The sequence below is a fragment of the Culicoides brevitarsis genome, chromosome 3, assembly GCF_036172545.1.
Source record: "Culicoides brevitarsis isolate CSIRO-B50_1 chromosome 3, AGI_CSIRO_Cbre_v1, whole genome shotgun sequence".
NCBI classification, from domain to species: domain Eukaryota; kingdom Metazoa; phylum Arthropoda; class Insecta; order Diptera; family Ceratopogonidae; genus Culicoides; species Culicoides brevitarsis.
The window spans coordinates 32,875,806-32,901,974 of record NC_087087.1 but is presented as its reverse complement, the minus strand read 5'-3'; the positions used below and the strand labels follow the sequence as shown (position 1 = coordinate 32,901,974).

Sequence of the window (26,169 nt, the reverse complement as noted above, 5' to 3'; positions counted from 1 at the left end):
AAGACAACAGATGTAAATAAAAATCAAAATTTTGGGACCTCCGCGAAAATAAACCCAAAAAATCCGTGCCTCGTAATAAATTACAACCAAAATCAAACATTTTCCGTCCAAATTAAGGAAATTTTTAGCTAAAAAAAAGCGTAGTTTAAAAATTTAGTATCAAAATCGAATTCAATACTTACAAGAACAATCGTCATCAATTTTTACAATAATCATTGTACAATTCTAGAGTCAAGGTTAATGTTTTTTCTGTTCTTTGTCATGATAAGACGAAATTGACGATTTTATCTCGAGCTATACGTGAAAAAATTATTTGATTCTTGCCGAAAATTTCACTTTTTTTTTTCGACGTAATGAAAGTCGTCCTAGATTTCGTCTTCAAGTGAAGCTATTGTGTTGTAAATTAACTACGGAACGTAGTACATACTTCGAAACTCTTAAAAAATTTTTCATTTTTTTTTTTTTGCAGGTAGAATGTGGAGTCCAACTCATTTGGTTGTTACAGGTTCGATTTTTTCTTAAAAAAATTTTTTTTTTTTATTAATTTTAATTTTTTTTTCAGTTCTTAAAGCGAAAGGTCTTTTAATTAAGGGTAAAAATGGGACAAATAATTGTTTTGTGACAATTGCCTTGGGCAAGGAGAAATTTCAGACCACTGTGCAAGAAAAAGCCTTACATGACGTCGATTGGCACGAAGAATGTGAGCTGTAAGTATTTTACATTGAAAATTTCATGCAAGTAACGGTAAATTCATTGTTTATTTTTAGAACGATTCCGTCACAAGGCAACAAAGCTGAATTGATTTTGACGGTGCTGCATCGAAACAAGTTGGGTTTGGATGAGTTCTTGGGTCAAGTTGCGTTGCCCTTAAATGAATTAGACGTTTACGAGACTCCCAAATCGAAATGGCTTCGTTTAGAGAGCAAAGCTGGCAAAGAAAACAAAAAAGATCGCGGAGAATTGGAAGTTCGTATCTCTTTTACCGTGAAAGCGGGTTCTTTGATGGACTTGAGCAAAGTTGGCAAGAACAAATCATCCACGAGTTTGGCGAATATCGGCGGAAGTTTGTTAAGTTTGAGCACGTTGGACAAACGGAAGAAGATTAAGGACTTTACAAAGTCTCTCGGCGGCAAAATTAACTTTAAACGTAATTCTAAACACAAATCCAGCAATGAAAATGTCTCATCTGGAGGCGATTCGAGGTCCCCAAGTCTTCATAGTTACAATCATCACGATCGATCGGATATGCATCACGATCCCGGAGTCATTAGCGAGAACGAAGACGAATTTATCTTTGAAACGTTGTCCCAAAAGGGCTCTACAAGTTCGCTGAGCTTCACAAAAGACAACAACAGCTTCAATAAATACCACAGCAAGCCATCGACGCTTTCGCAACCACCGCCTGTCGATGAATGGCAACAAAAACTCACGGGAAAACGTTCGGAACTCGCGAAAACTCCCGAAACGGGAAGTCAAGTATCGCTGCAAAAACCTGAACCATCGCCAAGGAACACTTTAGACATCAAACCGAGACCAAAAAGTCTCGAAGTCGAAGAAGAAGAGGAAGATGTCCCCATTTACGAAGCACCTCCAGTTGTCAAAGAAGAGCCTTCAGAAGTTCACGAGAAACCCGAGAAGAAAGCTTCTGTCTTTTCCAAAATTGAACTAAGCGAAAAACCGGAGAAGAAAAATTCAGTCTTTTCGAAAATGGGATTCACGAATAATAATAAAAATAAAATTACGGAAGCGAAAAACGAGAAAAACCATCGCGAGTCAGTTATTCAAGTGAAGAAAACGAATGTTTCTGAAGCAATTAGCAAAAAATACGAAGGTTTAACACGAGAGGATTTGATGTTGCATGCGAATAAATTGGAAAATGACTTGACAGGTCATAAGCAGAAAATTAAGGAATTGGAAGATTATTTGGTAAGTTTTTAAATTTTTTAGAAGAAAATTTAAAAATTATTAAAAAAAATTTTTTTAAGGATTTATTGTTACTTCGAGTAATGGAAAGAGAGCCACGTATTTTACAAAATCCTTATGCGAGAACCAATCCAACTAAGAGGTAATTTTTATTTATTTAAAAAAAAAATATTTAATTTTAATATTTTTTTCTTTTTTTTCAGTGGTTAAAAAGTACTTCATTGTTAAAAATTTAAAATCATATTTTATTAAAATTAAATTTAAAAATAACAAAAAAAAAATCTAAAGTCTATCCAAAAAAAAAAGTTTTTAGTTTCGTTTTGAAATTACAAGAAAAAAAAGCTTTAAAAAATAATTTGGAGACTTAAACTAAATTTTTATCAGTATCATATTTTAAAATTTTTAATATTTAATTAGACAAAAAAATTCCATTTTAAAAATTTAATTTATTATTTCTCTTTTTATTATACTATAAAAAAATTGCAATACCAATGTGAAAAAAATTTACTGTAACTTTGGTGCCTTCTATTCTATTGAAATTACTAACTTTTAAGTTTTAATCAAAAATAAGACGAGCTTCATGCAATAAATTTTAATGATAACAGCTCGCGGTATGTTTTATGAATTATTTTATACCTATACGATCAAAAAGTAAACAAATAAAAAGACATTTTCTTATCAATTAATGAGTTTTCTTGTTGCTGTAAATTGTTTTCTTATGAGTCATGTGTCTCAAATGAACTTGAATAAAAATTAAAGTGAGTCTTTGAAAAATTGATAAATTTTATTTTTTTATTTAAATTTTTGTATCGAGTTTTTATACTTTTATGATAAGGAGTTTAAATTTTAAAATAAGATTAAAAATTTAAAAAAATTCAGCTAAGATTGAATTTTTGTCATAAAAAAATAAAAAATGCCCCATTGTGAAATTTGAATTAGCAAAGACAGATTTAGGCCTATGCAATAAATAAAAATGTTTTCGATTTTTTTTAAATGAATCGTGGGGGGCATTGAACAAATTTCATTTAATTTTAATGTTTCAGAAAAAGTTTTTTTTTCTACATTTTAAATGATTTAGCGGAAATTTTCTTAAAAACCTTCATTTTTTGTAAACTAAAACTAACTTCATCTATCAAAAGTATTAATAAGTAAGTAACATATCGAGGGTCTTAAAAATAGAAACTATCCAAATTTTCTTCTTTCAAACATTTTTGTACTGAAGCCAAAATGTTTTCTTCAAAAATTAAATTGTCTACAATTTTGCGTCGTCTATACTTTCGAAAAATGTTACGAAAAATTCAGAAAATGTTACGCTGTTGGTTTTTCAGATGTCGTTGACCTCTATTTCCAGAGTAAGTCAGAGCATGGTTTCATCCAATAAAACACCTTTGTAACAGCATCTTTCTCTAAAAGCTGCATGTAAATACCCGGATTCCCTTTGATAAAATTGTTGCAAACAAATGTATTTATTCAGCGGGAGTCTTCACAGCCGACATCTATGTAAAATTTTCTTCAAGGAAAAGCAAAAAATTCGGTTGATTTTTTAATTCGTTATCACATTTGTATTCACATAAAAGAAAGTTGAATAATCCGTACCACATTTTAAGAAATATTAAATAACAAGAAATTTCTAAGTGAGTGTTAATATTTAGCTGCCAGATCTTAAAAACTGTAAGTAATGATGAAAACTTCCAATCCGCAGAGTTTCTTATACAAGTTATTGGATCGAGGATCTCAAATTTTTTTTTCTGAAAAAGATAAATAAAAAAAAATTGTTAAAATCAGTTCTAAATTCAAAATTTTCATAATTTTTAAATTTTTATTGAAAAAATTAAATTGAAAAAAATCATTTGTTAATTTTCAAAATCTATCTACAAAAAATATGAAATTTTAAAAAATTCTAAAGAAAATTGAAATTTTTTATACAACAAAAGGTCTTTGAAACCGAAAACATTTTTGATATTTGTATCGGCCTAATGTGTCAAATTTCATATTGCTGGCTCTTTATTTACCTTCTCTTTAAAATGATTTAAAACTACTTATTAACGGGGAAAATTGTGTTGAATTGTACAAAAGATGAATTTTTCCGACATTCTTAATCTAGCAAATAGCAACACTCAAAATGATAAGAAGGCAAGTCTCCGAAAATCAACTTTTTGCAATATGTGAAACTTTTTTTTTGTAACTTCACAGGATGGAAACTTCTACAAGGCCAAATTTACTGCCCCGAAAAAGGAAACGAAAGACAAAAAGCTCTCGGCAAACATCCAAAAGTTCCTGCAAAAGCGAGAGCAGGAAGAAATGATAAAAGCCAAGGAAGCAGAGCAAAAACGTAATGCCCTACTTGCGATGCGCGACACCAAGGCAAAGAACAAAATTCGCAAAATGTTGAAAGTGATCAAATCAGCTGATAAGTCTGTGATTGAAGATGCAAAAGCGGGAGATGCACCTGCAGTAGCTGAACAACCAGATGAGGATGACTATGGATATGTGAGTCACGAAGCGAATGCCTATTATTCGAAGCTGATGGAGAAATATGGCACAAATACGCCCGAGGAGAAGAAACAACGAAGCAATGGTGATCAAAAAAAGTCCAAATTTTCCATCAAAGAAACGTTGGAACGAACAAAATCTCAACTGAATGCCGAAACATCGCAAAATGGAGGACATCGACGTGCCCATAAAGCACCCGAAAGAGCATATGTTGAACCCACAAACACTTCCAAGCCACAAACGAACGGCAGCAATAATTCAGCTGAATCTCAAAAGCCCAAGGAGAAACCCAAACCAACTCACAAAGCACCTCCGCCACTCGCATTTAGCGAATTGCTTAAAATCGCAGAGAAAAAACAACACGAACCCATCAAAATTAGCGTTCCCGTAGTGCCTAAACAGGAAGAGAGATTAATGTCGAGCAAAGAAAAATTAGAACACGAAGAACGGATGCGATTCCTGCAAAATCAAAAGAAACGAAGACTCGAAGCTGAACGAGGCTACAAAGCGAGCGAATCTAAACCAATTCCCAAAATCAATCAAAATCAAACTCCTTCGAAAGAGAAGAAACCCGAAATTGCAAAAAGTTCACAAATTAAACCTTCAACTCCAAAAGCGATGCCCAACAAACCTCAAGAGAAATCGAAACCTGAATTAGCGAAAAAACCTCAAATGCAACAAAAACCTTCCTCTTCTTCGTCATCAATGTCAACTTCAAGTACAAGACCGATCGATAGACATCAAAGACCTCCCAATGGAAAAATTAAGAAAGATCCGCCGCCCAAAAGAAGAATTTATGACGAAGATGACGAGTCAGAATATGATTCGATGGATTCGTTCATTGACGATGAAGGCACAGAAGATGTTTCCTCCTACATTAAAGAGATTTTCGGATATGATAAGTCGAGGTATGAAAATTTTCAAACGTGTAACAATCTTAAGATCTTGAGCAGGGTTGCCAAAAATCGCAAACATCTATAATTTTTCCAATTTTATGATTATTTTTGATACAAAACGGAAAATAAGCCTTAAATATTTCGTTTTGTATCAAAAATAATCAAAAAATCTTAAGTAGAGAAAGGTAAAATATGATGTTTGTGATTTTTGGCAACCCTGATATTAAGTTAAGTTAACTTTCATGAAAAAAAGTACTTTGTCTTATTGAAATTTGTTAATTTTTTTGAAAAATTATCGAGTTTGAACTCAAATTTTCAGTAAAATGAACAAATTTCAATAAAAAAAATATCTGAATTTTCATGAAACTTAACTTAACTTAATATCAGGGTTGCCAAAAATCGTGAACATCATTTCCATATCCTTCTTTATTTATAAGATTTTTTTGATTATTTTTGATGCAAAATGAAAATTTAAGGAAAATAAGCCCTAAAAATTTATTTTTGCATCAAAAATAATTAAAAAATCTATAGAGAAAATTTTTGTTCGCTATTTTTGGCAACCCTGATATTAAGTCGAAGTATTTTTCATGAAAGTTCAGGTACTTTTTTATTGAAATTTGTTAATTTTCTAATAAAAAATTGAATTTAAACTCAAATTTTCATTTTAGTGAACAAATTTCAATTAAAAAAAATTCTAAATTTCCATGAAAAATTTCTTGACTTAAGATCCTTAAGTTATTCTTACGTTCTTAAGTTACACGTTAGTCGCAAAAAAATTTCAAAATTAAAAAAAAAATTTTTTTTTAGATATCGAGATGATTACGACGACACAAGAGACATGGAATCCAGTTTTGCACAACAAATGCGAGAAGAATCGATCAGTAAAAAAATCGGATTGATGGAAGACTTGGAAGATATGAAGCAAGAAGAGCTGGCAAAGAAAAGAAAAATGATGATGAAAAAACGTCAAAGATTATAATGCTTAATTCACGTTACGAAGGTGTTCCAAAAATATTTTTTCTTGATTTTTCTAAAAATAATTTAAAATTATTTCAAGATATTTTTTGAGTATTTTACGAAAATTACGACTAAAGAAAATTTTTTATACAAGTATTTAAATAAAAATAAATATTTAATTTTGACCAAGTAAAATAAAAATTTAATAAAAAATGTACTAAAAATAAATATTTAAAAAAAATATTTTTGTAAATAAATTTTTAAAAAATTTATCAAAATTAAATTATTTTAATTTTTTTCATTAAAAAATTTTCAAAATATTTTTTTTATTTAAAAAAAAATAATTTAATTTTAAATTAATTAATTTTAAAATTATTTTAATTTTATTTTAATTTTTTTTTCTATAAAAAATAATTTAAAATATTTTTTTTTGTCTTTCAAAAATTTTTATTTAAAAAAAGAAGAAATTTTTTGGAACATCTTAGATTTTTACTTAGCTAATTTATTTTTTGTTTTTTTTTCTTTCTTTTGTACAAAAAAGGGAATTTATATATTTACATTTTTTTTCTAAAAATAAAGTTTTACATAAAATTAGAATTTTTTTCATGCGGAAATTCATTCAATGATGTCATTGCCTTTAAAAGATTGATAGCACCTACCGAATTCTCGCAAATCGCAATTCGTTACTTGTTGTCGTAGTGCACGAAAAATCAAATATTTTATTCATGAATCACAAGAAAAGAACAATTTAAATGACGAATGACCTCCGCCGCGAAACTTTTGCATAAACATGATTTTCGAAAAAAAAATCTTACATCACCTTCATCGATCTTCGTCTCTCAAGAAATCAACCAAAATCGCAAAACATTGAAAAATAACGACGAGATGCTTCATTTGAACCGATAAAAATCCATGTTCCTCTTGAGTGACTTCCGAATGACATCTATAAAAGTCACGTCTTGGGGGTGCGCCGTTCTAGTTTGCGCGAAAAAATTGCCCAAAAATGTCGTACATCGGTGAAAATTCCGACTTTGAGCAGTGTCCCGGCGATTCGATCAACCAGCAGCATCACAACCAACAGCAGCATGCGAGCAGTGAAAGTGGCGCAACGCCCAGCAGACCGTTCAAATCGAAGATTGCCATGAGTACAAAGAGCGCCTCACACGCCGCCACGGATCATCATCATCATCGGAGTGCCATGCAGGAATGGAATGATCGCAAAAACTACAAAAGCGACGATTCCTACTCGGAAATGTCAGATACGGATAACTTCCTTGCAAAAGGCGCTTTTCTCATTACGCCATCGCATGAGCTGACAATCGATCGCGCCGCCGTTATTTGTGAAAAAATGAGCTTTAAAGGATATTTCAGGTTTGTCTCTCTAAAAAAAATTTAAAAAAAATATTAATTTATTTTTTTTTTTTCAGTTTAACCAAAACAGCTACGGGAATTTTATTCAAATTTTCGCATCCAGAGGATTTCCAAGCGGTTTTCCGAAAGGGTTTTCATCGAGTAACGGGAGCACGTTTCTACAAAAAAGTCGCGATTCCATGCCGACCTCAGAAGACATTCACGTTGTTTGTGTACGATGTTCCAGGTATGCGGCGCACCTTTCGTCAAAGTCAGTCATAAATCTTGAAAAAATATTTTTTTATTTTTTTTTTATTTAGAGGACGTGCCCGAAGAAGATATTCGTCATTCGTTGTATCGATTTAATTCGATTGTCGAAGTTGTGCGTCTCGAAGTTGAATATAAGAAAAATGCGGAACCTACTTCGCTTCCAGCTAGCGGTAAGAAAAAGTTTTAAAATTTCTCAAAAAAATTAGAAAAAAAAATTATTTAAAAAAATTTTTAAAAAATTAAAAAAAATTTTTTTTGAAAAATTTAGAATTTTTTTCAAAAAAAAAAAAAAAAAAAATTTTTTCAAAAAAAAATGACAAAATTTAAAAAAAAAAATAATTCAAAATTAAATTTATTTTAAAAAAATAATTTTTATTTATAACTTTATTTTAATAATTTTTTTATAATTTTATTTTAAATCGATTTTTAATTAAAAAATTTAAATTTTATTAAAATATTAATTAAAAAAAATAAAACAACATTAATCTTATATTCAAATAAGAAAAAAAAATTGACAAAAAAATTAAATTAAAAAAAAAATAAAAATGCTCAAAAAAATGATGACAAAACTCTACAATACCTGCTTAATTTAAAAAATTATTTTTTTTAAAAAAAATTTTTTTTTTATTAATTTTTAATTTAATTTATTTTTTATTAAAACATTAAAAATAATAAATAATTTTAAATTTAAAAAATAATTTTAAAAAATTTCTAAGATTTTTTTTACAAATTTTTCCAATTTTTTTTATGTTTTTAACTTTTATTTTTAATTAATTTTTTTAATTTATTTTTTTTTTATTTTCATTGAAAAAAAAAAAATAAAAATTAATCGAAAAATACTGAAAATTATATAAAAATATTTTTTTGAAACCCAATTTTTTTCTCGTCATTTATAAGTCAGACAAAAATTGAAAAATTAAAATGATTTTTCAAATTATTTTTTTTTATTCAAGGAACCTCAACCCCAAAACCCGGTCAAAAAATGGAAACGGAGTCAGTGAATCTCACAAAGGAAACAAGTCTCCCGCCAATTCGCATCACGTTGGCATCATTGGAGGAATACAACAGTTTATTGACGAACGGTCTCGATTTCTACGGCGCAACTTTCTTCCCGACAGATGCGGAATTGCCATCGGATTCGATTGCACGTGTAGCAATTCGACGAGGAAGGTAATTTTTTTTAATTAAAAATTTTTTTCATATTTTTTTAATTAATTTTTGTCTTTTAGATTAACATACAAGAGTATTGCTGGACAAGTCAGAGAGTTACTGCCCGTGTTCGATGCTTCAGGATTTACTAAAATTCCGCCGCCAGCCAGCAAAACAATGAGACCCGGATATCACGGAGGAAAATGATTCGAAAAATTGGATGAAATCTCAGTATAAAATTTATAAATTTATTATAACAATTCGTTTTTTTTTTCACAAATACAAAAAAAAAGAAATGGATGAGGTTGAATTTTTTTTTCGAGTAAACACATTAATGAGTACATTCGTTAAAGATCTGTTTGCCAAATTTTGATGCAAAAGTTGCTTTTTTGCACGCCAGATGTAACAATTGAATGACTGTCTTTCGTTTCAATTGCTAAAATGCAATTTACGGTGTCTGAAAAATAGAGAGAAAGAAAAAAAGGTAAATTTTTGAAAAAAATATTTTTAAAAAATTCATAAAAAATAATAAAATTTAAAAAGAAAATTTAAAAAAAAATATTTTTTTTTTAAAAAAAAAAAAGTATTTTTTTTTTTAAAAAAAAAAAAAAATTTTTTTTTTTTAAAAAAAAAAAATTTATTTAACAATAAAAAAAAATTTTAAAAAAAAAAAAAATTAATAATTTAAATTTAATTTTTTTAAAAAAAATTATTTTAATAAAATTTAAATTAAATTAATTTAAACTTAATTTAATTTTTTGAAATTTAATTTAATTAATTTTTCAATTAAATTAATTTAAACTTTATTTATTTTTTTTTTATTTAATTTTTATTTTAATTAAAAAAAATATTTTTTTTTATAAAAAAATAATTAAAAAAGAAAAAAAAATTAAAGAAATTTAGAGAAAAAATTACCATGCGCTTGAAATTCATGAACGATATTTCCGTTCGTTAAATTGACAATTGACACTCTGCCCGCAGAGTCTCCAATCAAAATATTATCCGACAACCATTCCAAGCAAGTAAGATCTATATTACGTGAAAAACAGAACAACGACATTGTGGTCGAACAATCTATTAGAATCATCTTCGACACAAAACACGCAGCGACATTTAATCCATTTTTGTGATATTTGAGTTGAACGCATTCCGATTCGCCATTCATAACTCGTTTGACATTTTTGCTGCTTTCATTCATGTCATAGTCCCACTCGATGATGTCACCATTTTTGCAACCGATTATGATGACTAGGTGATTTTTCTTGTTTGTTTTTACGTCGATGCAATTTATTTTGTCATCAACTGCCAAGCAATCGAATAATCGATTTCGTTTATTGACGACTTCTTCTTCAGACCATTTCCAAATTCTAAAAAAAAATTTTTTTGAGAATTTGATGAAATTTTTGAAAAAATGATATTTACTTGACATAACAGTCGCTACTTCCGGATACAATAAAATTTTGATTTTGGACGTTAATTCCTTTGAGACAAGTTATGGAGTCATCGTGAGCTTCGAATTCGCCACAAACTCTTCCGTAGTCCAAACTGTATGTTAATCTGTAACAAAAAAAAAAATTACAAATTTTTCTTGAATTTTTTGAAGATTTTTTTTTTAATTTTTTAAAATTTTTATTATTTTTAAATTTTTTTTAATTTAAAAATTTTTTTTTTTTTTTTAAAATTTAAATTTTTTTTTTTTTTTACTTTTTTTAGTTTTGAATTAATTTTTTTCATTTTCAAAAATTTTTTGAATGTTATTTTATTTTTTAAAAATTTTCTTCATTTTTTTTTTTATTTTTTTCTGAATATTTTTCAATTTTTTAAAAAAAAATTCACTTTTTGTTAAAAATAATTAACTCACATCGAATTATCCCACGACGAACAAACAATTTGCGAGCTATTAACAAATTTAACACATGCACTCAACGGAAAATCCGACACTTGAACATTCCTAATCTGCTTATGCGACTTCACATTGTAACATTTAAGACTTCCATCCTTTCCCGTCGCTATCAACACCTCGTCGGAGCAACTTAAACCAAGGACGGCATCACGAAATCCATCAAAAACCTTCACAAGTTCCGTATTTAGCGGCTTTATTGCTGAAATTGAGTCCGATAACGACATTTTCGAGAGATGAATTAGCTTTTGGGGATGCGGCGTGGTGAAAAGTTGCTTTGGTATCTGACCAAATTCAAGAATTTGCACTTCCAAAGCGTGTTTAGCAGCCATATCCGAGACGTCAGACAGATTTACGGAACCTTCGTAACACAAATGATAAAAGAGATTGTCCGCTTTGAGTGCTTCTTCGCCGCGTTGCTTGTAACCGAAGATCAGGTCGATCCAATTGTTGATGTTGGCAGAGACATAATCGCTTTCGAGAGCTTCACGAAGGGTTTTGACGAATTTTTCTGCGGATCGTTTTGCCCATGGAGGGAGCTGGAATTAAAAGAAAAGTGTTAAAAATTTGATAATTTTATGAAATAATTAAAATTTTTTATTTTTTTAATTTTTAGAGAAATTATTTTTGTATTTTATTTTTAATTTTTAAAATTATTTTATTTTTTTTTTTTTTTATTTTTCACTATAAATTTTTTTAAAAATTTTTAAAAAATTTTTTTTTTTTTAATTTTTTTTTTTAAAATTTTGACAAAAGCTTAATTTTTGAAAGAATTTTTGAAAAATTAAGAAAAAAATTTTTTTTTTGAAAAAAGCATTTGCAATTATTTTAAAATTTTTTTTTTTTTTTTTGATTTTCAAAAATTTTAATATTTTTATAAATTCAATTAAAATTTTATTTTTTCAAAAATTTTAAAAAATTTATAAAAATTTTCAATTTTTTTTATTTCATTTTTTTTCAAAAATTTTTTTCAAAAATTTTAATTTATTTTTTAAAATTAAAAAAAAAAAAATTAATTTTTTTTATTTTTTTTAAATTTAATTTTTTTTCAATTTTTTTTTTCTTTTTTTTTAATTAATTTTTATTTATTTTTTCAAATATTTTTATTTCATTTTTTTTTTAATTTTCTTAAAATCTTTGCAAAGTCCTTCAAAAAAAATTTTTTTTTTTAAATTTTTGAATTCAAATTTTTTTTATATTTTTTTATAATTAAATTAAAATAAAAAATCACTTACTTGAACATCATTCACGATACTTCCATCCCATCGTTGCCCAAAATTAATTTTTTTCTTGTTTATCAGAAAGTCACACTTTGTAACATCATAAAATTCGGGCGTTAATTCCTTAAAATCGCTCATATTCGTCATGCAATTGTTAAAAGTATCCTGGACTGAGTTAAAAATTCTATCGGGATGATCAAATTTTCCATTCTAAAAAAAATCAAAAATTAAAAAAAAATTTTTTTTACAATAAAAATCACAAAAATTACCTGAAGACACAACATTAATTCCGGATATCGTCGTGCCAAATAAAAAATACAACTGCCCGGCATTGAAAACATCGATCCATACAAATATTTGGGCTCATCCATTTCCGTACATCGTTCTTTCAGCTTGCCCAATCGGTCTTCGTTCAACGCTCCTATGGGTTTTTGAAGATTTCTGTAGACCTTGACGTCATTCAAGTCAATTTCATCCGAGGTATAGTCCTTGATGACCCACGGAAACACCGGATATTGCGTTAAATCGTTGAAGGAGCGATCCGCTAAGCTGTTGAGATACAGCAAATAGTCGTAATTCGAGACATCGCCATGTTGCCATTTGATTATCATGCTATCACAGTTCAAATCTTCGACTTGGAAGGTTTCTTGTTGGGAAATGGCGTCGAAAAACTTGTCGCGGATGTCGTTCGAGATGAATGCGACATACAAAACTTTTTGATGAGATTCTTCCGTGTACTCGATTTCCAGTCCGATTTGTTTCAACATGAAACGACGTTTGGTCAGAGCCGAAATACTCGAGAGATTAATTTTTAGTACGGGATTTGTTTGGATATTATTGAAGGATTGAAAGTACAAAAGACTGTTGGTGAGTAAAAGTCTTCCGGGATTCGTCACTAACGGCTTAATATGGTTCACGGTACTCTCGATGATGACTTTTTCGTAAATACTCTCGAACCACAACGGATCAAAGGCGATTCGGTTATGCCAACTAAACGCAATTGTCGCAATCATCGAATTTTGCTCGTAAATCGGCAAAGTTGACGCTCGCTGCAACTGCTGAATTTTCGGCAAACACTCATCCGTCGACACGTATTTCAGCACAAACGTAAAACTCGTTCTTGCCTTGCTGCGGAACTTGAATGGCGAGATTATGTTGCCATCCAGCATCTCGACGTAGTGTTGCGTCACGATCCGCAACGTTTTGTTTTCACAATTTTGACCTTTCACACCGGAAATTTCCAGGCAGTCTTTGTAGTTGATTTTCGTGAGAGGCTTATCGATTTGCTTCGGCTCGAACACGACACTTTTCGAGCAAATTTTGAGTTTTCCATCCAAGGCGTCGGAGGATGATGGCGGATCGACGAGCATATCGGCGAAAAAGTCCTCGAAGTAGATCTCGTAGGGCTCCAACAGCAACAGACTGAAGCGGCTTTCGATGTTATCCATTTCGTAAACAAAAACAGACTGAACAGCTGTCAAGTGAAGGATTTTTTTGACGTTTTATGAATACGGTGACAAGATGTTGAAATAAAAATGTTTTTGATTTTTTTCTAAATTTTTGAAAAAATCAGTGCAAAAGTCGATATTCTCAAAATTTTTAGTTAAAAAACGTTTGAATATTATTATTTTAATTTTATTTTTAACAAATATTGCTTTGACACAGTTTTTGATTTGGTTTTGCTCTTGATTTAGTTTTCAAAACAAAACTATGTCAAAGGAAATTTTTTTTTTCAGTTTCAATTTTTTGGCAGTTTTGAGTTATAAAATGATTAAAAATGATAAATTAGAGCCCTCTGACAAATTTTTATCCATTTGGAGCAAGATTTGACAAAAATTGCTTTGACACAGTTTTTGACACAGTTTTTTTGCTCTTGATTTAGTTTTCAAAACAAAACTATGTCAAAGGAAATTTTTTTTTTCAGTTTCAATTTTTTGGCAGTTTTGAGTTATAAAATGATTAAAAATGATAAATTAGAGCCCTCTGACAAATTTTTATCCATTTGGAGCAAGATTTGACAAAAATTGCTTTGACACAGTTTTTGACACAATTTTTTTTTTTTGCTCTTGATTTAGTTTTCAAAACAAAACTATGTCAAAGGAAATTTTTTTTTTCAGTTTCAATTTTTTGGCAGTTTTGAGTTATAAAATGATTAAAAATGATAAATTAGAGCCCTCTGATAAATTTTTATCCATTTGGAGCAAGATTTGACAAAAATTGCTTTGACACAGTTTTTGACACAGTTTTTTTGCTCTTGATTTAGTTTTCAAAACAAAACTATGTCAAAGGAAATTTTTTTTTCAGTTTCAATTTTTTGGCAGTTTTGAGTTATAAAATGATTAAAAATGATAAATTAGAGCCCTCTGATAAATTTTTATCCATTTGGAGCAAGATTTGACAAAAATTGCTTTGACACAGTTTTTGACACAGTTTTTTTGCTCTTGATTTAGTTTTCAAAACAAAACTATGTCAAAGGAAATTTTTTTTTTCAGTTTCAATTTTTTTTCAGTTTTGAGTTATAAAATGATTAAAAATGATAAATTAGAGCCCCTCTAATAAATTTTTATCCATTTGGAGCAAGATTTGACAAAAATTGCTTTGACACAGTTTTTTTGCTCTTGATTTAGTTTTTAAAACAAAACTATGTCAAAGGAAATTTTTTTTTCAGTTTCAATTTTTTGGCAGTTTTGGTTTATAAAATGGAAATTTTTTCAGTTTCAATTTTTTGGCAGTTTTGAGTTATAAAATGATTAAAAATGATAAATTAGAGCCCTCTGACAAATTTTTATCCATTTGTTTCAAAAATGATAAATTAGAGCCCTCTGACAAATTTTTATCCATTTGGAGCAAGATTTGACAAAAATTGCTTTGACACAGTTTTTGACACAGTTTTTTTGCTCTTGATTTAGTTTTCAAAACAAAACTATGTCAAAGGAATTTTTTTTTTCAGTTTCAATTTTTTGGCAGTTTTGAGTTGCAAAATGATTAAAAATGATAAATTAGAGCCCTTCTGATAAATTTTTATCCATTTGGAGCAAGATTTGACAAAAATTGCTTTGACACAGTTTTTGACACAGTTTTTTTTGCTCTTGATTTAGTTTTTAAAACAAAACTATGTCAAAGGAAATTTTTTTTTTCAGTTTCAATTTTTTGGCAGTTTTGGTTTATAAAATGATTAAAAATGATAAATTAGAGCCCTCTGACAAATTTTTATCCATTTGGAGCAAGATTTGACAAAAATTGCTTTGACACAGTTTTTGACACAGTTTTTTTGCTCTTGATTTAGTTTTCAAAACAAAACTATGTCAAAGGAAATTTTTTTTTCAGTTTCAATTTTTTGGCAGTTTTGAGTTATAAAATGATTAAAAATGATAAATTAGAGCCCTCTGATAAATTTTTATCCATTTGGAGCAAGATTTGACAAAAATTGCTTTGACACAGTTTTTGACACAGTTTTTTTGCTCTTGATTTAGTTTTCAAAACAAAACTATGTCAAAGGAAATTTTTTTTTTCAGTTTCAATTTTTTGGCAGTTTTGAGTTATAAAATGATTAAAAATGATAAATTAGAGCCCCTCTAATAAATTTTTATCCATTTGGAGCAAGATTTGACAAAAATTGCTTTGACACAGTTTTTGACACAGTTTTTTTGCTCTTGATTTAGTTTTCAAAACAAAACTATGTCAAAGGAAATTTTTTTTCAGTTTCAATTTTTTGGCAGTTTTGAGTTATAAAATGATTAAAAATGATAAATTAGAGCCCCTCTAATAAATTTTTATCCATTTGGAGCAAGATTTGACAAAAATTGCTTTGACACAGTTTTTGACACAGTTTTTTTGCTCTTGATTTAGTTTTCAAAACAAAACTATGTCAAAGGAAATTTTTTTTCAGTTTCAATTTTTTGGCAGTTTTGAGTTATAAAATGATTAAAAATGATAAATTAGAGCCTCTCTGATAAATTTTTATCCATATAATTACGAAATTTTTTTTCAAAAATGTCTCCCCAATTGATTCAAAGTAATGAAGTCACCCTACTCAAAAGAGGCGTTCAAAAATGTGACACTCTGCAAAAAAGGCGCAAAAACTCGAGAAACAAGCAACCTGACTCCTGAATTTTAACTTTAAATCCCAAAAAAACCTTCGTAAAAATGGAAGAAGAAACCGAAAGTCAACGCCCGAAACGCCGTCGCGTCGATAAATCCGGAAGACTTGCTGCTTTAGAGAAAATTCGAAACTTAAAAGGAAAGAAAAACAAATACGATGTTGATGAAATGGAAAACGTCTACGACGTCGTGGATGAGAAGGAATACGCGAGCAAAGTTCATGAAAGGGCCTCCGATTGGATCGATGAAGATGGTAAAAATTAAAATTTCTCAATTTTTTTCAATTTTAAAAAATTTTAATAGAAGTTGGAGGCTACGTCGAAGATGGGCGCGAAATTTTCGACGAATGGGAGGAAGACGAACAACCAAAAGCGAAAAAACGTCAACGAGAAGTCGCAAAAACCGAGAAGGAAGTCTCACAAGCTGCTAAATTAACGAAATACTTCAAAAAAGACCTCGTTGATATAAAGAAGAAGGAAGCGAATGTCGAAAGTGACTCTTTATTGGCAAACATTCTCGGCGAATTGGAAGATCCGAACACGAAAAATACAAAAACGCAGGTGACTGTAAAGAAAGAAGTCAAGGTAAAATATTTTTTTTGAAAAAAAATCGACAAAATTTAATAAAAAAAATTTTTTTTTAGAAAACTGAGACGACAATCGAAAAACCCGAACCTAAATTAGAGCCTAAAACCGTAAAAATTGAGGAAAAAATCACTTCTGAAGCAGAAAAAGTACCCGATGCCCTATTTGAGGAATGGAATGAACCCGTAACTGATACAAAAATCACAGAAAAAGCCTCAAAACCGACAGTTACAACAAAAACTGAGACAAAATCTGAACAAAAAATCGAAAAAATCTCATATCCCGACGCTTTATTCGAAGAATGGAACACAACAACCGCCAACATTGTTCGCGAAGAAGCCTCCGATGACACCCAAGACATCGCCATCACCGTCAACAAAGACGAACCTCTCACAATGTGGCTCTGGGAGGTCTGGGAAGACACTTATCGCAAGCCAGGACACGTTTTTCTCTTCGGCAAAACCGAAATCAACGGAATTTTCACATCAACTTGCGTTCAAATCACCAACGTCGAACGTTGTCTCTACATCCTTGCCCGCAAAACGCATGCACAAACCAACGAAAAGGTAACTTTACAAGATGTGTACGAAGAATTTTCATCCGTCGCCAGTTCCATGGGCATCGAAGAGTACCGCTGCAAGACAGTTGTCAAAAATTTCGCTTTCCAAGTCCCCGAAGTTGATGTTCCGACCACTTGTGAGTATCTGATGGTTCGTTATAGCGGCGAAAAAGCAGTTCCCGACCCACGGGGCAATTATAACACGATCGCTTATATATTTGGCTGTAACACAAGTGCCACGGAAACGTTTTTAATTGAACGTAGTGTCAAAGGACCATGTTGGATAAGCATTTCTAACTCGATTTTACCGCCAACGCCGAGTACTTATTGCAAATTGCAGGTCAATTGCGCTTCAACATCGGATATTACCGTTTTAAAGCATCTCACGAACTCACCTCCGCCATTGGTGATGATGAGTTTGAACTTGCGCATCGTCCTTGCATGGCTCAAAATGCGAAATTGTCGCGATTTCGTGTCTCGTGAACAAGGGATATCACATTGACAAAGACACCCCCGAGCAATTATTCAACGAACATTATTGCTTGTTGTCGCATCCAACGGGAAAGCCATACCCGTTCGGGTTCAATAACGCCATCAAAGACAATCCGATAACAAAAATTCAAGTTTGCGACTCGGAACGGGGGCTTTTAACCTGTTTTCTTGCGAAAATTCAATCACTTGATCCGGATTTAATCATAACTCAAGACGCCTTCGCTCGACAACTGGATGTGTTGTGTAACAACATGAACGCTCTGAAAATTCCCCGGATGAGTCGCATTGGGCGCCTTAAAATGTCAAATATGACGGGATTTCGCAAAATTGAAGAGTTTTTCGTGGGACGCATGATTTGCGATGTTCGATCGTCGGCGGAGGAACTTTTGCGACTCCGAAGTTACGACATGGGGACCATGTGCAAGGAGATTTTGAAGATCCCCGAGGAAAAAAGACGCGAAATTTACTCCGATGACATCACGGAAATGTATGAAAAGACCGAAACTTTGCTCGAATTGGTCCATTTAACGATGCAGGATAACTTATATTCACTTCGTATCATGTATGACTTGCAAATTTTGCCCTTGGCTCTTTCAATCACCAATATTGCGGGTAACTTACTGTCAAATACGCTTCGTGGAGGCAGGTCTGAACGAAATGAGTGGCTTTTGTTGCATGCTTTTGCTGAAAAAGACTATTTGGTGCCCGACAAAGCAAGGAGAGAAGCGAAAAAGAAGGCAACTGAGCCGACAAATGGCGAACAAAGCATCGTAGCGAAGAAAAAAGCTCAATACGCGGGCGGTTTAGTGCTGGAACCGATCAAGGGCTTTTACGAAAACTTCGTTTTACTCATGGATTTCAACAGTTTGTACCCGTCGATCATCCAAGAGTACAATTTGTGCTTCACAACGGTCAAACTCGACGAAGATAATCAAGCAATCCTCCCGCCAGCCTCCGCTCAAACCGGAATTTTGCCCAGCAAAATACGAACTCTCGTCGAAAGTCGTCGCCAGGTCAAACAAATGCTCCAAAAATCCGATTTGAAGAAGAACGAAAAGCTAAAACTCAATATTCGGCAAAAAGCGTTGAAGCTAACCGCGAATTCCATGTACGGTTGTTTGGGTTTCGGCCATTCGCGGTTCTATGCGCAACATATTGCCTCACTTATCACGCAAAAAGGACGCGATATTTTGACACATACGAAGACAATTGTCGAAAAGTTGCAGTACAAGGTCATTTATGGCGACACAGATTCAATTATGGTCCTCACGAATGCCACGAACTTCGATGAGGTGCACGAAAAGGGCGTCGCCATCAAACAAACGGTCAACAAAGCGTATCGCCATGTTGAATTAGACATCGATGGGGTCTACAAATACCTTCTTTTGCTGAAAAAGAAGAAATATGCAGCGGTTGCCATTGCAAAAGATCCTTCGGGAAAACTTGTTGAGACCACAGAACTCAAAGGATTGGATATCGTACGTCGAGATTGGTGCAAATTCGCTCAAAATGCAGGCGAGAGAATTCTCACGGAAATTTTATCCGACAAGCAGATGGATGATCGAGTCGCATTTATTCACGAATATCTCGTAAGTGTCAAGGATAGTATTCGGGAGAACAAAGTTGAGCTCACAGACTTGCAAATTACGAAGCAACTGTCGCATAATATCGAGGATTATAAGGATACGGCGCAAAATTTGCCTCACGTTCAAGTTGCGAGTCGAATGAACCGAACGATGAACAGAAATTTTAAAAAGGGAGATGTTGTTGGTTATGTTATTTGCGAAGATGGAACCGATAATCCGTATATTAAGAGAGCTTATCACTTGGATGAGATGAAACTCAATAAAAATTTGAAAATTGATATAAATTATTATCTGGCGAATCAAGTGCATCCGATCGTGACACGAATTATTGAGCCGTTGCAGGAAACGAATTCAGCGAGAGTTGCTGAGCATTTGGGACTGGATACCCAAAAGTACATTGAAAGGATGTAAGTTTTTTGATATTATTTTGAAATTAATTTTTTTTAATTTTTTAAAATTTTTTTTCATTAAATTTCTTAAATTTTTTTTCATAAAATTTCTTAATTTTTTTTTTCATAAAATTTCTTAAATTTTTTTTCATAAAATTTCTTAATTTTTTTTCATAAAATTTCTTTAATTTTTTTTTCATTAAATTTCTTAAATTTTTTTTCATAAAATTTCTTAATTTTTTTTTCATAAAATTTCTTAATTTTTTTTTTTCATAAAATTTCTTAATTTTTTTTTTTTTCATAAAATTTCTTAATTTTTTTTTTTTTTCATAAAATTTCTTAATTTTTTTTTCATAAAATTTCTTAAATTTTTTTTTTCATAAAATTTCTTAATTTTTTTTTTCATAAAATTTCTTAATTTTTTTTTCATAAAATTTCTTAATTATTTTTTTTCATAAAATTTCTTAATTTTTTTTTCATAAAATTTCTTAATTTTTTTTTTTCATAAAATTTCTTAATTTTTTTTTCATAAAATTTCTTTAAATTTTTTAAAAAACTTCTTAAATTTTTTTTCATAAAATTTCTTAAATTTTTTTTTTCATAAAATTTCTTAAATTTTTTTTTCATAAAATTTCTTAAATTTTTTTTTCATAAAATTTCTTAATTTTTTTTTTTTCATAAAATTTCTTAATTTTTTTTTAATAAAATTTCTTAAATTTTTTTCATAAAATTTCTTTAATTTTTTTCATAAAATTTCTTAAATTTTTTTTTTTTCATAAAATTTCTTAAATTTTTTTTTCATAATATTTCTTAATTTTTTTTTCATAAAATTTCTTAATTTTTTTTTTCATAAAATTTCTTAAATTTTTTTTTTCATAAAATTTCTTAAATTTTTAATAAAATTCATTTAAATTTCAGGCGAATTCTCGGTCAAGGCGTGCAAGAAGACGTAAGCTTATTCCATCAATCCAAAGCCGAGCGTTTCCGTTTCTGCCACAAATTCATCTTTTCGTGTCAAGTATGCAAAAAATTGAATCCCGTAAGGAAAGCTTTTCGTGTCGAAAACAATCGCAAAGTTTCTGTCTTTGAAAAGTGCTTCAATCCCGAATGCAATGCAAAAGCAACGCAATTCAGTAATGCGGTTATAAATGAATTGATTATGACAATAAGGGCGGCAATTAAGCGTTTTTATGAAAATTGGTTGCTTTGCGATGAGCCGCTTTGCTCGAGTAGCACACGAATTAGCACGCATTGCGAGGAAGATGGAAAGCCCGTTTGTCCCATTTGTAAGAATGGCAATTTGGTGCGAATTTATTCGGAAAAGGAACTTTTTAATCAACTGGATTTTTATAAATATGCTTTGAGTTTGGAGGATAAGGAAATTAATGGTAAGTTTTTAAAAGATTTTTTTTTTAATTTTTCATCTAATTTTTCAAAATTTTAAATTTTTCGTTAAAAAAAAATAAAGTGAGACAAAAAAAATTAAAAAAAAAAAAAAATATATATAAAATTGGCCAAAAAGTAAAATATAAAATTTTGTATTGAAATTTAGCTTTTTGGGCAATTTTATATTTTTTTTTTAAATTTTTTTAAATTTTTTTTCAAATTTTTCTTTTAAATAATTATTATTAATAAAATTTTTTCAAAAATTTTAAAAATACAAAAAATTTGAAAATTGATACAAAAAAAATTTTTTTTTCAATTTAAAATTTTTGATAAAAAAATAATTTAAATGAAAAAATTTTAAATATTTTTATTATTTTTATTATTCTCAAAAATTTTTCAAAAAAATTAAAAATATTTTTTTTAAAATAATTTTCTAAATATTTTTTTAATATTTTTTTTAAATTTTTTTTTATAAAATTTTAATTTTTAATTCATAATTTTTTTTATTAAAAATAAACGAAATATTTTTTTTAACTTTTTAGAAAACCACGTATCAATTGAAGCCCAAAAACTGCATCAGGACCTCCAAAGAATCATCGATAACTTTTTGCAAATGTCTACTTTCGTTCATGTTGGTCTCGACGAGTTATTCCGCAAACACCCGAAGACCACAAAGCATATCGAGTCAGGCAACAAAGAAATCGATTGGAGACCCTTCATTAAATCAAAAACGGATAAAATCGTCAAAAATGGCATCAAAGTCGAAAAATAATTAAAAAATCAATAAAATTGCAGAAAATAAATTAATTAAGATTTTCATATTTTTCTAAATAATAAAATAAAAAAATTTCTTATGTAAAATTTCTTTTTTTTTTTTTATCAACAAAGTCTTTAAGCAGTCATTTGTTTCGTTTCGTTTGTTTGGCAATCACACCTTTATTACATTGTGCATCTTATCAAATTATTTTTATTTTTTTTATTCTAAACTCAAACTTTTATTATAAAATATAAAACTAAACATTAACAAATACATTTTTTAATAATTTTACTAAATCGAACTAACTTTCTAAAATTTAGCATCAGTTCAGAGCCTTTTTATCGAGATCGGCCTTTTTTGTGTTAATTTCTAAAAAAAATAGTAAACTGCAAATCATTTTAACAACTAAAGGACAATACTTTGCGGAAAAGAAAGGGACATGTTCAATCATGTGTGAGTTTTTATAAGTAAATATAGGTACTAATTAAATATAAGTAGTTTTTTTGGAGACAAATTTTTGTACATTGGTTTCTTAAATTTTTTTTTCAGTTATTTGTTCTCCGCGAGTTCAGAGTCAACAAAGAGTTCCGTTATTGTCATCAAGGGAATTTTAGCCACTTCATGGAATATTTTGTGCGAATATTTGTTCCTAATTGTGTTTAAACTGTCCTTTGGTTTTTTGTGTAAGCTGTTGTTCAAGAGCTGAACGATGTTTTCGAATTCAGCGAGTTTGTAACCTGAAAAAAATAATTTAATTTAATTTATTTTTTTTAATAAAATTAATTAAATTATTTAAATTTTTTTAATATTAATTTTTTAAAATTAATTTTAATTAAATTTTTTAAATAATTTTAAAATTAATTTAATTTTTATTTTAATTAAATTTATAAAATTAATTAATTTTAAATATTTAATATTTAAATTAAATTTTAAATTTAATTTAACAATTTTTTTAAATCGGATTTTAAATCAATTTAATTTTAATTTTTATTTAATTTTTATTTAAATTTTTTAAAATTAATTAAATTAAATTTTAATTAATTTTAAATTAAATTTTAATTAATTTTCCAAAACATTTTAGAAAACAAAGCATTAAATTTTAAAATAAAAATTGAATAATTTTTTTTTTATTAATTTTTAAATTAATTTAATTTTTAAGAAAATTAATTAAATAATTAATTTTACTATATTTTCAAATTAATTTAATATTTTTATTTTTTTTAATTTTTTTACCTGAATAATATTCAAGAGTGGCATTCCATCCTTTCATTTTATTCATTCGAAGAGCGATGAAAAGTGCGGCACAAGCGAGTTTCGAGTCGCTGAGATGAATCATTGTATAGTCCATTAACGAAAATTCCAGAATAAATCTTGCGAGAGTTAAAATTGGCATGGAAACCTTGGCGCACTAAAAATATTTTTTTATTAATTTTATTTTTTAATCAAAAAGAAATGAAGAAAAAACTTACTCTGGCATATCGGCGTAAGAAACGGTAAGACAAAGGCATACTGAGATCATAACCGACAGTTCGCAAAAGTTCCATTTCCATGTTGAGAAGTTCTTTTTGTTTGTAGGCTCCGTCACAGATGTACAGGAAATCCTCAACTAATGGCGGGGTGCGTTCCTATAAAAAAAATAAATTAATTAAAAAAAAAAATAAATATTAAAAAAATATAAAAAAAAATAAATAATAAAAAAAATAAAAGTTAAATAAAATTAAAAATTTTAAAAATAAAAATTTTCTAAAAATATTTTTTAAAAAATAATTTTTTGAGAAAAATTTTGCTTTGTGTGAATTAAATTAAATAAAAGCATGAAAAATATAAAAATTAAAAATTCTTCAAAATCGATACATTTAAAAATTTTCTAAAAAAATCTTTTTCTAAATAAAAATCGATTAAAAAATAAATTTAAATTTTTTAAAGAATTGATAAAATAAAAGAAATGCAATAAAAGTTCAAAATTTTTAAAAATATTTTTTCTTTGAGTTAAATTTTTAAGGGAAAAAATTTAGAAAATTGATAAATTTTTAAAATTTCTTGATGAATTAGCTTCAATTTTAGAAGAAATCATTATAATTATAAAAATTCGAATTAAAAAAGTTCTTTAAAATCAAAGTTTCTTTAAAAAATTAGAAAAATTATCAAAAAATCAAAATTTTTTGAGAAAATTTAATTTTCAAAAAAAAAAAAATAATTTTAAAATTTTTCAAACTTACATCAAATTTACATGCAATCAACAAACTTGCCGCTCCCAACAATTGCAAGGCATCCTTTTGCACGACAGTGTGACACAAGAAACTATCTACCAATTTAACAGCCAAATAAAGCGTTTCGTGATTCAGTTCGAACGATTCCTGCACTTCGACCATCCAATCGACCAAAAGTGCTCGCATCCACTTGGAAATGTGTTTTTGCTCGTGCATGTAGTCCTTCATGACGAATTTCGCTTCGCGCTCCTTCAAATAATTGAAAATATCCATTGCGTAGTTTGACACTTGGAAGGGATCGTCCCAGTTTTCCTTGTCAAAGTCAACCACGTCTTTGGGTAACGATGAAATTTTCGGAATTGACGTTTGCAACTTTTCGCCAATTCCCGTGTGGAATTCTGTCGTTGTTGTTTCGGTACTTGTTCTATTGAAAAAAAATTAAAAAAAATTAAATTTGAATTTAAAAATTAAAAAAAAAATAAAAAAACTTACAAATCCTCGAGAGCCGACACATATAAGCTATTTTCAGACTTTTCAAAATCATTTGATAACCTCCGCGTTGGTTTCATAAAATCGTCTTTGGGCTTTTGGAGGAGGGTAGGTTTCGTTGGTAATTTCGGTGCGACACATTGTGTGACGACAGGTTGGAGCTTGAGAGATGCTCGTGTTTGAATTTTGGCAGTCGGTTCTTTTGGCGCAACCAATTTCGGGTTATTTTCATTCTACAAGAATTTTTTTTGTTTAATTTTAATTTTTTTTAGGGAAAACTCGTTTTCTTACTTCTTCCTTGATGGATGTGATGGCACGTGTATTTTTGGTTTTTTGGATACCAAGAAATGTTTTTTGTACATTTGTATTTTTTTCGTTAAGGGGTAAATTTGTTGCATTCGCATTTGTTAGATTTCCTAAAGCTGATCGTTTTCTGCGTTCGCCCGGCGGCGAAGCATCTGCCTTTCTCTTAGTTGCCTTTAGAGTCGTTTGCGACAGAGCCGTCTTTGATCTGAATTAATTTTTTTTAAAATTAAAATTATGGAAAATTTTCATGAAGATAAAATTACCTCGTGGAAATTCCTAATTTATTCGGAATGGATGCGACTCCTGTCTTGAAAACATTCGTTGGCTTCATTGTGAAAAATTTCTAAAAAAAATGTGGGAAAATCCGATTAAAAATTAAGCGTCTTTTGTTCGAAATGTCATCTTTTGCATTGTTATCTTGTCTCTTTTTCACCCCACTTAACCGAAAAATGGTGCAAACTTGAAGATGCCGAAAATTGATTTAGCCGCGAATGCAACGTATTTCAACACCTGGCTTTGTCTGACTCTAAATTCGGAGATTTTTGAAGAATTTGAGGGTTTAGCGATAAAATATTGCGTTGAAATCAATTTTAATGCGAAAGAAAGAGATATTTCCGAAAAAAGAGCGTGAAAAGAAATGCATTGACCATCCATGATAAAGTCTTAATTTCTCAATTTTTTGTATGAAGAAGCAAATTTCTTACCTTTCGAGGGTTTCTCGAAGTCTCGGAGATAAACAGGAATCAAAAATAAGTTCACGTAACTACACAAGACGGTCACTAATTATTTTTTTGTAATTTTTTGTCGGGATTACAGCATAAACAACTTAAACGGATGATGGCGAATTGTAACTGACTTACTAAGGGTGTCAAAAGTGCGTGTCGCATGTAATGTAGAGATGTCAAGTATGAGTGTTTGAGTATTCGGTTTTGACATCTGAATGAAAATTTAATTTAATGACGGTTTGAAAAATATTATTAACTTGTGAAATTAATCAAATGGAATGGAAAATGTATCATAAACCGCGATATGATTGGTTTTTTTGTCAGTTAAAAAATTTATTTTTTTTAATTTGGTATGAAGTTTTTTTTTCAATAAGTAAATAAAACTGTCTAAGAAAAAGACCAAGGAAAAGCTTATGATTGAGTTTGG

General features: G+C 29.3%; 5 protein-coding genes across 5 annotated transcripts; 3 read left to right on the top strand and 2 right to left on the bottom strand.

Moving 5' to 3' along the window:
- The first annotated feature begins 24 nt into the window (after nt 1-24).
- On the top strand, nt 25-6,339 carry LOC134835526 (protein SPT2 homolog). Its single transcript, XM_063850404.1, has 9 exons — nt 25-236; nt 470-505; nt 563-707; nt 768-1,926; nt 1,986-2,065; nt 3,576-3,594; nt 4,000-4,056; nt 4,117-5,324; nt 6,120-6,339. The coding sequence occupies exons 2-9, from the start codon at nt 475-477 to the stop codon at nt 6,289-6,291; spliced, it is 2,871 nt and encodes a 956-aa protein (XP_063706474.1). The 5' UTR covers nt 25-236; nt 470-474; the 3' UTR covers nt 6,292-6,339.
- Nucleotides 6,340-7,294: 955 nt separating this feature from the next.
- LOC134833154 (uncharacterized) lies at nt 7,295-9,262 on the top strand. The gene is made up of 5 exons (XM_063847383.1): nt 7,295-7,640; nt 7,697-7,866; nt 7,940-8,059; nt 8,843-9,059; nt 9,119-9,262. The coding sequence occupies exons 1-5, from the start codon at nt 7,411-7,413 to the stop codon at nt 9,243-9,245; spliced, it is 864 nt and encodes a 287-aa protein (XP_063703453.1). The 5' UTR covers nt 7,295-7,410; the 3' UTR covers nt 9,246-9,262.
- A 4-nt stretch (nt 9,263-9,266) lies between these two features.
- LOC134833153 (protein FAN-like) lies at nt 9,267-13,600 on the bottom strand. The gene is made up of 6 exons (XM_063847381.1): nt 12,428-13,600; nt 12,174-12,368; nt 10,900-11,477; nt 10,461-10,595; nt 9,954-10,405; nt 9,267-9,495 (listed from the first exon to the last, which is right to left on the bottom strand). Exons 1-6 carry the CDS (start codon nt 13,526-13,528, stop codon nt 9,386-9,388), a joined length of 2,571 nt encoding a protein of 856 aa, XP_063703451.1. The 5' UTR covers nt 13,529-13,600; the 3' UTR covers nt 9,267-9,385.
- Nucleotides 13,601-16,244: 2,644 nt separating this feature from the next.
- Nucleotides 16,245-22,109, top strand: LOC134833404 (DNA polymerase alpha catalytic subunit). The gene is given in 6 exon segments (XM_063847713.1): nt 16,245-16,512; nt 16,563-16,843; nt 16,903-17,840; nt 17,842-19,887; nt 20,788-21,257; nt 21,798-22,109. Coding segments are annotated over 6 exon segments (4,173 nt in total). The 5' UTR covers nt 16,245-16,304; the 3' UTR covers nt 22,028-22,109.
- A 3-nt stretch (nt 22,110-22,112) lies between these two features.
- Nucleotides 22,113-25,857, bottom strand: LOC134833405 (G2/mitotic-specific cyclin-B3). The gene is made up of 8 exons (XM_063847714.1): nt 25,722-25,857; nt 25,281-25,360; nt 25,003-25,222; nt 24,715-24,944; nt 24,232-24,646; nt 23,482-23,637; nt 23,246-23,420; nt 22,113-22,749 (listed from the first exon to the last, which is right to left on the bottom strand). The coding sequence occupies exons 2-8, from the start codon at nt 25,346-25,348 to the stop codon at nt 22,562-22,564; spliced, it is 1,452 nt and encodes a 483-aa protein (XP_063703784.1). The 5' UTR covers nt 25,349-25,360; nt 25,722-25,857; the 3' UTR covers nt 22,113-22,561.
- Between the last annotated feature and the right edge of the window lie 312 nt (nt 25,858-26,169).